The 13,548-nt window shown below is 40.4% G+C and overlaps 1 protein-coding gene across 1 annotated transcript; it reads left to right on the top strand.

Moving 5' to 3' along the window:
- Window positions 1-3,004: 3,004 nt before the first annotated feature.
- Window positions 3,005-9,347, top strand: foxi2 (forkhead box I2). The gene is made up of 3 exons (XM_029714173.1): window positions 3,005-3,691; window positions 8,431-8,712; window positions 8,809-9,347. Exons 1-3 carry the CDS (start codon window positions 3,115-3,117, stop codon window positions 9,141-9,143), a joined length of 1,194 nt encoding a protein of 397 aa, XP_029570033.1. The 5' UTR covers window positions 3,005-3,114; the 3' UTR covers window positions 9,144-9,347.
- The last annotated feature ends 4,201 nt before the right edge of the window (window positions 9,348-13,548 follow it).

The raw sequence follows: 13,548 nt of genomic DNA on the forward strand, positions 1-13,548 counted from the left end.
TTTCCTCAACTAAAAGCTAATAAACATGATGAGTTTAAGAACAAAAATGTGGGATTATTATTATAATGTATTATTACTTATTATTATAATGTATTATTATAATGTATTATTATTACTTATTATTATAATGTATTATTATAATGTGTTATTATTACTTATTATTACAATGTATAATTATAATGTATTATTATTACTTATTATTATAATGTATTAATATATTGTATTATTACAATGTATTATTGTTACTTATATTATTATTCATCTTATTTGTTATTGTCATATTCTTTACAGGCATAATTATAGAATTTTTGTAAAATTATATTACTTTATTAGTATAATTATATTAATTGTACTACTTATAATATAACAAGAATAATACTCCTTATGTTATACCAATCCTACTAATGGTAATAATACTCCTTATGTTATACCAATCCTACTAATGGTAATAATACTACTTATGTTATACCAATTACTTTTACATTTTAGTCATTTAGCAGACGCTCTTATCCAGAGCAACTTACAGTAGTGAATGCATACATTTCATACATTTTTTTGTTAAAAAAAAAGATATTTACAAATTTTTTGAACTGGCCCCCCATGGGAATCGAACCCACAACCCTGGCATTGCACACACAATGCTGGCGTTGCAAACACCATGCTCTACCAACTGAGCCAAAGGGAAGACCAATCCTACTAACACTGATGATGATCATAACAATAATATTAATAAATAATCAGAATAATTTAAACAGAAGAATAAAACAAATATAAATATACAGTTGAAGTCGGAAGTTTACATACAACTCAGCCAAATACATTTAAACTGTTTTTCACAACTCCTGACCTTTAACCCAGGTAAAAATTCCCTGTCTTAGGTCAGTTAGGATCACCACTTTATTTTAAGAATGTGAAATGTCAGAATAATAGTAGAGAGAATAATTTATTTCAGCTTGTATTTCTTTCATCACATTCCCAGTGGGTCAGAAGTTTACATACACTCAATTAGTATTTGGTAGCATTGCCTTTAAATTGTTTAACTTGGGTTAAACATTTCGGGTAGCCTTCCACAAGCTTCCCACAATAAGTTGGATGAATTTTTGCCCATTCCTCCTGACAGAGCTGGTGTAACTGAGTCAGGTTTGTAGGCCTCCTTGCTCGCACATGCTTTCTCAGTTCTGCCCACAAATGTTCTATAGGATTGAGGTCAGGGCTTTGTGATGGCCTCTCCAGTACATTGACTTTGTTGTCCTTAAGCCATTTTGCCACAACTTTAGAAGTATGCTTGGGGTCATTGACCATTTGGAAGACCCATTTGCGACCAAGCTTTAACTTCCTGACTGATGTCTTGAGATGTTGCTTCAATATATCCACATAATTTTCCAGCCTCATGATGCCATCTATTTTGTGAAGTTCACCAGTCCCTCCTGCAGCAAAGCACCCCCACATCATGATGCTGCCACCCTCGTGCTTCACAGTTAGGATGGTGTTCTTCGGCTAGCAAGCCTCCCCCTTTTTCCTCCAAACATAACGATGGTCATTATGGCCAAACAGTTCAAGTTTTGTTTCATCAGACCAGAGGACATTTCTCCAAAAAGTACGATCTTTGTCCCCATGTGCAGTTGCAAACCGTAGTCTGGCTTTTTTATGGCAGATTTGGAGCAGTGGCTTCTTCCTTGCTGAGCGGCCTTTCAGGTTATGTCGATATAGGACTCGTTTTACTGTGGATATAGATACTTTTGTACCTGTTTCCTCCAGCATCTTCACAAGGTCCTTTGCTGTTGTTCTGGGATTGATTTGCACTTTTCGCACCAAAGTACGTTAATCTCTAGGAGACAGAACGCGTCTCCTTCCTGAGCGGTATGACGACTGCGTGGTCCTATGGTGTTTATACCTGCGTACTATTGTTTGTACAGATGAACGTGGTACCTTCAGGCGTTTGGAAATTGCTCCCAAGGATGAACCAGACTTGTGGAGGTCTAAAAAAAAATTCTGAGGTCTTGGCTGATTTCTTTTGATTTTCCTATGATGTCAAGCAAAGAGGCACTGAGTTTGAAGGTAGGCCTTGAAATACATCCACAGGTACACCTCCAATTGACTCAAATGATGTCAATTAGCCTGTCAGAAGCTTCTAAAGCCATGACACCATTTTCTGCAATTTTCCAAGCTGTTTAAAGGCACAGTCAACTTAGTGTATGTAAACTTCTGACTCACTGGAATTGTGACACAGTGAATTTTAAGTGAAATAATCTGTCTGTAAACAATTGTTGGAAAAATTACTTGTGTCATGCACAAAGTAGATGTCCTAACCGACTTGTCAAAACTATAGTTTGTTAACAAGACATTTGTGCAGTGGTTGAAAAACGAGTTTTAATGACTCCAACCTAAGTGTATGTAAACTTCCCACTTCCAACTGTATAAGCCTTTAATCTCCCATTTATTCTCTAAATAAACAAGTCAATTGACCTGCTTTGAATGTCTATTATTATAAACTATTTAAATGCATATTTATATTATTATAAAGTCATATGTATATGATGTGAAATGGCTAGCTAGTTTAGCGAGGTGCTAACAGCGTTTCAATTGGTGAAGTCACTAAGGTAGTTGTTCCCCTTGTTCTGCAAGGGCTGCGGTTGATGTGTGCTGAAGGTCTCTGGTTCGAACCCAGGTAGGGGTGAGGAGAGGGACGGAAGCTATACTGTTACATATAATAATAGTAGCCTTCTAATTATAACAACAATGAGAACATTTTTAGCATTTAGGATAAGGCCTTTTGGATAAAATAATCGGAAGTATTTTATATATTAGACCTATTCTACTGATGCTGATTTGAATCATTTTCAAGTCCTATTTTTCAATGGGTATTATATTTTAAGGAAACCGTCTCTGAGTTCTTGTCTTTCTCACCTCTGCATGTCGGTTCAGGTTCCATGACCACACCCCCAGCCAGTTAGGGGGTGTCTGTTGGCTTCTACAGAGGATCTGTCTGAATGAGAAACTGTCGCTCTGAAGTTGTACAATTCTGGTACTTGTTGCTGCTGTTGCTTGTTCATCCGTTCTAACCCGTTCTAACCCGTTACTGTAGCGTCTTGGGGTTGTCCTCCCGCGTGGAGCATGAACTCCATCGACCCTTCAGTCCATCACACCTCGTCTCCAGCCGCCAGCTCTCTCCACCCCCAGCCCAAGGGCACCCAGAGGCCGCCGGAGCCGCCGGAGATGGCAGTCTACTGCGACAATTTAAGCATGTATCATCACCAGCAGACCTTCCAGGGCGCACAGAGGCCGTCTGGATACGGCTTCGGAGATTACACATCCTCCCCCAACCCGTACCTTTGGCTGAACAGGCCCGCTGTCAACTCCGCATCCTTCATGCCGCCTTCCTACGGGACACAGCGGCAGTTCCTCACCAACTCTCCCGGGTTCGGGGGTCCGGACCTGGGTTGGCTGTCCATCGCCAGTCAGGAGGAGTTGTTAAAACTGGTCCGTCCTCCATACTCTTACTCGGCGCTCATCGCCATGGCGATCCAGAACGTGCATGAGAAGAAGTTGACCCTGAGTCAGATCTACCGGTACATCGCTGATAACTTCCCGTTCTACAAGAAGAGCAAGGTGGGGTGGCAGAACTCTATCCGACATAATCTGTCACTTAACGACTGTTTTAAAAAGGTTCCCCGCGACGAAGATGACCCAGGTATTATTGTTCTATTATATTATTGTAACATCTATTTGTAACCTATAAATGTTCTAGCCCCATTTTTGTAGATATTAAGTTAATGACTCAGGTAGGCTATGTGATGTTCAGCTGTTCGTTAGAAATCCTATACGAACGCGTGTAAAAGCGTAGTCCTACGACCGATTGAACAACGCGATGTAGGCCGGTTGCAGGTTATCATGTCTGTTAAAATCAGTCGGATGAAATAAAGGCTTATCCTATAGCCTGGTAATTGTTCATTTTCTACTTTGAAATTGTTCCCTCAATGTTGAAGGCTAGAATGCGTATTATAGTGGCATATTTTGTAAATATCAAATATATAAAGTCTTATTAACAGGACAATGACTGATATTATATGATATTCCATAGATTGAGGATTCCTTCCCTGTAGCTCAGTTGGTAGAGCATGGTGTTTGCAACGCCAGGGTTGTGGGTTCGATTCCCACTGGGGCCAGCACAGAAAAAAACAAAAACAAATGTATGAAATGTATGCATTCACTACTGTAAGTCGCTCTGGATAAGAGTGTCTACTAAAATGTAAATGTAATGTGAAGAGTCTAATATAATACATGAATGGCCTTCTGCTCTATCATGGGAAGCAGAGCTATGTGGCCTATATAGATTATAATATTTAGAGCCTTCACAAAGTATTCACACCCCTTTGACTTTTTCCAAATGTTGTTCAAAATGTTGTTGTGTTACAGCCCTAATTTAAAATGGATTAAATTGAGATATTGTGTCACTGGCCGACACACAATACGCTATAATATCAAAGTGGAATTAATGAAATTAATAAAAAATTAAAAGCTGAAATATCTTGAGTCAATAAGTATTCAACTCCTTTGTTACAGCGAGCCTAAATAAGTTCACGAGTAAAAATGTTCTCAACAAGTCTCATAATAAGTTGCATGGACTCTGTTTGAAATAATAGTGTTTAACATGATTTCCTGAATGACTACCTCATCTCTGTACCCCACACATACAATTATCTGTAAGGTCCCTCAGTCCAGCAGGGAATTTCAAACACAGATTCAACCACAAAGACCAGGGAGGTTTTCCAATGGCTCACAGAGAAGGGCCACTATTGGTAGATGTAATCGCTGCCAAAGGTGATTCCAACGTCTGTTGACTCAGGGGATTGAATACTTATCTAATCAAGATATGTTTGTGGGGTTTTTTTTCTTCAAATGTTAGAATTTTTCTTCCTACTGTGACATTACAGAGTATTTTGTGTAGATCGTTGACAAAAAAAAAGACAATTTAATCCATTTTAATTCCACTTTTGTAACACAACATAATGTGGGAAAAGTCAAGGGGTGTAAATACTTTCTGAAGGCACTGTATATTATTCTATAGGTTCGTCTCAACAGTTTGTTAGAAATAGGAAACTTTAGGGATTAAACCATAATAGTTTAGCTTGTTATTAGAGGTTTCACACGCATACTGAGTGGACATTGATTTTCCTACCATGGCAGGTTATAGATAAAAGGTTTGATAACTCTGGAGCGCGCAGAGCAGAAAACACAGATTCCGGGAGAATGACACTATCCTCACCAACCCTTGTCACACTCACTAAAATTAATAGCTACCAAGACATTTTGGCTTCCTCATCAGTGCATCTTTCCAAATCAAAAGCCAGAGTATTAGGTGATAATGTGCACCATAATAATACATTACATTGTGGGCAGGTAGCCTAGTGGTTAGAGCGTTGGACTAGTAACCAGCAGGTAGCCTAGTGGTTAGAGTATTGGACTAGTAACCAGCAGGTAGCCTAGTGGTTAGAGTGTTGGGCTTAGTAACTGAAAGGTTGCTGGATCGAATCCCCGAGCTGACAAGGTAAAAATCTGTCGTTCTTCCCTGGGCGCTGTAGATGTTGATTCAGGCAGCCCCCTCTGCACCTCTCTGATTCAGAAGGGTTGGGTTAAATGGAGAAGACACATTTCAGTTGAAAGCGAGGAATCCCCCCTTTGTGTGAATGTGTACATTCCATATAAAGGAAGGAGAGGCTCATCAGTGTTTTATTCCAACACAACCTATAGACTTTACACAAGTCCTCATTTCTTTTTATCTGTAATATTGTTTGGCTCAGCAGCAGTATTCTCAAGTTTAAGATGAGCATGTCACTCTGCGGTTCTTCATCGGTTCTTCATCGCATTCAGAAAGTATTCAGACCCCTTTGACCTTTTCCACATTTTGTTTTCTAAAATGGATTCAATTGTTTTTTTTCCATCATCAATCTACACACAATACCCCATAATAATGACAAAGGAAAAATAGGTTTTCAGAAATGTTAGGAAATATATAAAAAAAATAAAACAACAGAGATATCACATTTACATAAGTATTCAGACCCTTTACTCAGTACTTTGTTGAAACATATTTGGCAGCGATTACAGCCTCGAGTCTTCTCGGGTATGACACTACAAGCTTGGTACACCTGTATTTGTGGAGTTTCTCCCATTCTTCTCTGAAGATCCTCTCAAGCTCTGTCAGGTTGGACCTCTCTGTACTTTGCTCTGTTCATCTTTCTCTCGATCCTGACTAGTCACCCAGTCCCTGCTGCTGAAAAAGAGTTCAATCTAGGTTTCATCAGACCAGAGAATCTTGTTTTTTAATGGTCTGAGAGTCTTTAGGGGCCTTTTGGCAAACTCTAAGCAGGCTGTCATGTACTGAGGAGTGGCTTCCGTCTGGCCACTCTACCATAAAGGCCTGATTGGTGGAGTGCTGCCGAGATGGTTGTCCTTTTGGAAGGTTCTCCCATCTTCACAGAGGAACTCTAGAGCTCTGTCATAGTGACCATTGGGTTCTTGGTCACCTCCCTGACCAAGGCCCTTCTCCCCTGATTGCTCAGTTTGGCCGGCGACCAGCTCTAGGAAGAGTCTTGGTGGTTCCAAACTTCTTCCATTTAAGAATGATGGAGGCCACTGTGTTCTTGGGGACCTCCAATGCTGCAACCATTTTTTGGTACCTTTCCCCAGATCTGTGCCTCGACACAATCCTGTCTTGGAGTTCTACGGACCATTTCTTCAACCTCATATCTTGGTTTTTGCTCTGACATGCACTGTCACCTGTGGGACCTTAATTAGACAGGTGCGTGCCTTCCCAAATCATGTCCAATTAATTGAATTTACCACAGGTGGACTCCAATCAAGTTGTAGAAACATCTCAAGGATGATCAATGGAAACAGGAAGCACTTGAGCTCAATTTAGAGTCTCACAGCAAAGGGTCTGAATACTTATGCAGATAAGGAATTTCTGTTTTTTATAATTAATACATTTGCAAAAATGTGTAAAAACCTGTTTTCGCTTTGTCATTATGGGGTATTGTGTGTAGATTGATGAGGATTTATTTTTTGGGTTCCCAAGTGGCACAGAGGTCTAAGGCACTGCGTCACTACAGTCCCTGGTTCGAATCCAGGCTGTATCACATCCGGCCGTGATTGGGAGTCCCATAGGGCGGCACACAATTGTCCCAGCGTCGTCCGGGTTTGGCCGGGGTAGGCCGTCATTGTAAATAAGAATTTGTTCTTAACTGACTTGCCTAGTTAAATAAAAGGTAAAATAAAAATAAATATTTAATACATTTTAGAATAAGACTGTAACGTAACAAAATGTGGACAAAAGGAAGGGTTCTGAATACTTTCCGGATGCCCTGTATAGACTAAATATACTGTAAATTATATTATATATACATAACACTGATGTGAAAATAAATATACTGTAAATTATATTATATGTACATAATACTGATGTGAAAATAAATATACTGTAAATTATATTATATGTACATAATACTGATGTGAAAATAAATATACTGTAAATTATATTATATGTACATAATACTGATGTGAAAATAAATATACTGTAAATTATATTATATGTACATAATACCGATGTGAAAATAAATATACTGTAAATTATATTATATGTACATAATACTGATGTGAAATATAAATATACTGTAAATTATAGTATATGTACATAATACTGATGTGAAAATGAATATACTGTAAATTATATTACATGTACATAATACTGATGTGAAAATAAATATACTGTAAATTATATTGAAAATAAATATACTGTAAATTATATTGAAAATAAATATGCTGTACATTATATTATATGTACATAATACTGATGTGAAAATAAATATACTGTAAATTATATTGAAAATAAATAACTGTAAATTATATTGAAATAAATATACTGTAAATTATAATATATGTACATAATACTGATGTGAAAATAAATATACTGTAAATTATATTATATGTACATAATACCGATGTGAAAATAAATATACTGTAAATTATATTATATGTACATAATACTGATGTGAAATATAAATATACTGTAAATTATAGTATATGTACATAATACTGATGTGAAAATGAATATACTGTAAATTATATATGTACATAATACTGATGTGAAAAGGAATATACTGTAAATTATATTACATGTACATAATACTGATGTGAAAATAAATATACTGTAAATTATATTGAAAATAAATATACTGTAAATTATATTGAAAATAAATATGCTGTACATTATATTATATGTACATAATACTGATGTGAAAATAAATATACTGTAAATTATATTGAAAATAAATATACTGTAAATTATATTGAAATAAATATACTGTAAATTATATTATATGTACATAATACTGATGTGAAAAATAAAACGTATATTTTTTCATGTTCCAGGTAAAGGAAACTACTGGACGTTGGATCCTAACTGTGAAAAAATGTTTGACAATGGGAACTTCAGGAGGAAGAGGAAGCGTCGCTCCGACTCCACTAACGGCACCAAGACAGAGGACGGCCAAACCGCCTCGCCCATCAAGACCATGGACAGCCCCCAGCTCCTCGGCCCCGCCTCCCCAGACATGGAGGTGGTCAGTGAGGGTCATAAGAGCTCCTCCCCCCCGGGCCTGGCGTCTGGTGCTCCGTGTTTTAATAACTTCTTCAGCAGTATGGCTGAGCTGGGCTCCGGGCCCCTAGGGGCCTCCATTCCTCTCTCCTCTGGTCCCTCCAGCAGTATGGCTGGACTGGGCTCTGGGTCCTTGGGCTCCGGGCCCCTAGGTGCCTCTGGTCCCCCCAGCAGACAGACTGGCTCTCTGGGGTTGGTCAACGAGCTGACCAATAGGAACATTACAGCCCTCCATAGCAGCCCATACCACAACCACACCACCCGCACCCCGACGCAGGCCCTGGACCAGGACAGTCACTGCCAGGGGGTCTCAGATTCAGGCCTCGGGGGCCACGGTCACCCAGCAGACAACCTGTCTCCCTTTAACAGAGGACTGTACTGCAACACCTTTAGCGGAGGGGGACAGGAAGGACAGTTCAACAGCCACTTCTACAACAGCTTCAGCGTCAACGGTCTAATTTACCCCAGAGAGGGCACGGACGTGTAGCGTATAATGTATAATGTGTATTTGTATTCGTATTTATTACGGATAACCATTAGTTCCTGCCAAGGCAGCAGCAACTCTTACTGGGGTCCAGCAAAATAAAGGCAGTTTATCATTTTTTTAAAACATTGCAATACATTCACAGTTTTCACATCACACTGTGGTCCCTCAGGCCCCTACTCTACTACCACATATCTACAATACACTGTGTTCCCTCAGATCCCTACTCTACTACCACATATCTACAACACACTGTGTTCCCTCAGGCCCCTACTCTACTACCACATATCTACAATACACTGTGTTCCCTCAGATCCCTACTCTACTACCACATATCTACAATACACTGTGTTCCCTCAGATCCCTACTCTACTACCACATATCTACAATACACTGTGTTCCCTCAGGCCCCTACTCCACCACTACCACATTATCAACAGTACTAAATCCATGTGTACGTGTGTGTATAGTGCATATGTTATCATGTGTGTGTGTGTATGCATGTGTCTGTGCCTATGATTGAGTTGCTTCACTGTCCCTGCTGTTCTATAAGGTGTTTTTTTAATCTGTTTTTTAAATCAACATTTTACTGCTTGCATCAGTTATTTGATGTGGAATAGAGTTCCATGTAGTCATAGCTCTATGTAGTACTGTGCTCCTCCCATAGTCTGTTCTGGACTTGGGGACTGTGAAGAGACCTCTGGTGGCATGTCTTGTGGGGTAGTCATGGGTGTCTGAGCTGTGTGCCAGTAGTTTAGACAGACAGCTCGGTGCATTCAACATGTCAACCTCTCTTAAATACAAGTAATGATGAAGTCAATCTCTCCTCCACTTTCAGCCAGGAGAGATTGACATGCATATTATTAATATTAGCTCTCTGTGTACATCCAAGGGCCAGCCGTGCTGCCCTGTTCTGAGCCAATTGCAATTTTACTAAGTCCTTTTTTGGGGCACCTGACCACACGACTGAACAGTAGTCCAGGTGCGACAAAACTAGGGCCTGTAGGACCTGCCTTGTTGATAGTGCTGTTAAGATGGCAGAGCAGTGCTTTATCATGGACAGACTTCTCCCAATCTTAGCTGCTGTTGTATCAATATATTTTGACCAGGACAGTTTACAATCCAGGGTTAGTTTAGTCAGCTCAACTTGCTCAATTTCCATGCTATTCATTACAAGACTTAGTTGAGGTTTAGGGTTTAGTGAAAGATTTGTCCCAAATACAATGCTTTAGTTTTAGAAATATTTATATTCCTTGCCATCCATTCTGAAATAATCTGCAGCTCTTTGTTAAGTGTTGCAGTCATTTCAGTCGCTGTAGTAGCTGATGTGTATAGATAGACACTGGCTTTACTCAAAGCCAGTGGCATGTCGTTAGTAAAGATTGAAAAAAAGTAAGGGGCCTAGACAGCTGCCCTGGGGAATTCCTGATGACCTGGATTATGTTGGAGAGGCTTCCATTAAAGAACACCCTCTGTGTTCTGTTAGACAGGTAACTCTTTATCCACATTATAGCAGGGGGTGTAAAGCCATTATAGCAGGGGGTGTAAAGCCATAACACATATGTTTTGCCAGCAGCAGACTATGATCAATAATGTCAAAAGTCGCACTGAAGTCTAACAAAACAGCCCCCATAATATTTGTATCATACATTTCTCTCCTCAGCCAATCACCAGTCATTTGTGTAACTGCTGTGTTTGTTGAATGTCCTTTCCTATAAGCGTGCTGAAAGTCTGTTGTCAATTTGTTTGCTGTAAAACAGCATTGTATCTGGTCAAACACAATTCTTTCCAGAAGTTTACTAAGGGTTGGTAACAGGCTGATTGGTGGGCTATTTGAGCCAGTAAAGGGGGGTTACTATTCTCAGGTAGAGGAATGACTTCAGCTTCCCTCCAGGCATGAGGGCAACACACTTTCTAGTAGGCTTAGATTGAAGATGTGGCCAATAGGAGTGGCAATATCGTCTGCTATTATCCTCAGTAAGTTTCCATCCAAGTTGTCAGACCCCGGTGGCTTGTCATTGTTGATAGATAACAATAATTTGTTCACCTCTTCCACACTCACTTTACGGATTTCAAAATTACAATGTTTGTCTTTCATGATTTGGTCAGATATACTTGGATGTGTAGTGTCGGCGTTTGTTGCTGGCATTTCATCCCTAAGTTTTCTTATCTTGCCAATGAACAAAATAATTAAAGTATTTGGCAATATCATTTGGTTTTGTGATGAATGTAGTGTATAACATACAGCGTATAATGTATAACCTGTAAACGTATATCATATAAGGTATAATGTGTACAGTATAACGTGGAATGTAGAATGTATAGTAATGTAGAATGTATAGTAATGTAGAATGTATAGTAATGTAGAATGTAGCAAGGGTTACCACTGGTCCAGATGGGCTCAGCCAATCAGATGGTGAGACAGGTCCAGTTCGTAAGGATGGCCTTCACAGGACAGAGACTCTGAGGGAGCTTTACGAACCGCTGTACAAACACAATTGCCAAATTGTTACCAATACGTTATTACAACACACATAACATGTCAACTGTTCTTCAGCGATCCAGCTGCCTCTGGTTGAACCACTGAAATGAACTATTATATAGACAGGATCAAATAAAATTAACATTTTATTTTATTGGTCACTTACACACGTGTTTAGAAGATGTTATTGTGGGTGCAAGCGAAAATGCTTGTGTTTCTAGCTCCAACAGTGCAATAGTATCTAACAATTCACAACAATACACACAAAATCTAAAAGTACAAAAATGGAAGTAAGAAATACACTGCTCAAAAAAATAAAGGGAACACTAAAATAACACATCCTAGATCTGAATGGATGAAACAATCTTATTAAATACTTTTTTCTTTACATTGTTGAATGTGCTGACAACAAAATCACACAAAAATAATCAATGGAAATCCAATTTATCAAGCCATGGAGGTCTGGATTTGGAGTCACACTCAAAATTAAAGTGGAAAACCACACTACAGGCTGATCCAACTTTGATGTAATGTCCTTAAAACAAGTCAAAATGAGGCTCAGTAGTGTGTGTGGCCTCCACGTGCCTCCCTACAACGCCTGGGCATGCTCCTGATGAGGTGGCAGATGGTCTCCTGAGGGATCTCCTCCCAGACCTGGACTAATGCATCCGCCAACTCCTGGACAGTCTGTGGTGCAACGTGGCGTTGGTGGATGGAGCGAGACATGATGTCCCAGATGTGCTCAATTGGATTCAGGTCTGGGGAACGGTCCATAGCATCAATGCCTTCCTCTTGCAGGAACTGCTGACACACTCCGGCCACATGAGGTCTAGCATTGTTATGCATTAGGAGGAACCCAGGGCCAACCGCACCAGCATATGGTCTCACAAGGGGTCTGAAGATCTCATCTCGGTACCTAATGGCAGTCAGGCTACCTCTGGCGAGCACATGGAGGGCTGTGCGGCCCCCCAAAGAAATGCCACCCCACACCATGACTGACCCACCGCCAAACCGGTCATGCTGGAGGATGTTGCAGGCAGCAGAACGTTCTCCACGGCGTCTCCAGACTCTGTCACGTCTGTCACATGTGCTCAGTGTGAACCTGCTTTCATCTGTGAAGAGCACAGGGTGCCAGTGGCGAATTTGCCAATCTTGGTGTTCTCTGGGAAATGCCAAACGTCCTGCACGGTGTTGGGCTGTAAGCACAACCCCCACCTGTGGACGTCGGGCCCTCATACCACCCTCATGGAGTCTGTTTCTGACCGTTTGAGCAGACACATGCACATTTGTGGCCTGCTGGAGGTCATTTTGCTGGGCTCTGGCAGTGCTCCTCCTGCTCCTCCTTGCACAAAGGCGGAGGTAGCGGTGCTGCTGCTGGGTTGTTGCCCTCCTACGGCCTCCTCCACATCTCCTGATGTACTGGCCTGTCTCCTGGTAGCGCCTCCATGCTCTGGACACTACGCTGACAGACACAGCAAACCTTCTTGCCCCAGCTCGCATTGATGTGCCATCCTGGATGAGCTGCACTACCTGAGCCACTTGTGTGGGTTGTAGGCTCCATCTCATGCTACCACTAGAGTGAAAGCACCGCCAGCATTCAAAGGTGACCAAAACATCAGCCAGGAAGCATAGGAACTGAGAAGTGGTCTGTGGTCACCACCACTCCTTTATTGGGGGTGTCTTGCTAATTGCCTATAATTTCCACCTCTTGTCTATTCCATTTGCACATTTACATTTTACATTTAAGTCATTTAGCAGACGCTCTTATCCAGAGCGACTTACAGTAGTGAATACATACATTTTAGGGATTTTTTTTTTTTTTTTTGTAATGGCCCCCCGTGGGAATCGAACCCACAACCCTGGTGTTGCACACACCATGCCCTACCAACAGAGCCACAGCGAAGGCTGCACAACAGCATGTGAAAT

The sequence above is a fragment of the Salmo trutta genome, chromosome 25 (assembly GCF_901001165.1).
Source record: "Salmo trutta chromosome 25, fSalTru1.1, whole genome shotgun sequence".
Taxonomy (NCBI): Eukaryota; Metazoa; Chordata; class Actinopteri; order Salmoniformes; family Salmonidae; genus Salmo; species Salmo trutta.

What these genes read in the sequence shown, in the direction of transcription:
- foxi2 (XM_029714173.1), top strand. Translation starts at nt 3,115, where the DNA reads ATGAACTCCATCGACCCTTCAGTCCATCACACCTCGTCTCCAGCCGCC. An exon ending in CCGCGACGAAGATGACCCAG is followed by an intron (nt 3,692 to 8,430) that starts GTATTATTGTTC and finishes TTCATGTTCCAG; the next exon opens with GTAAAGGAAACTACTGGACG. An exon ending in CAGCAGTATGGCTGAGCTGG is followed by an intron (nt 8,713 to 8,808) that starts GCTCCGGGCCCC and finishes CCGGGCCCCTAG; the next exon opens with GTGCCTCTGGTCCCCCCAGC.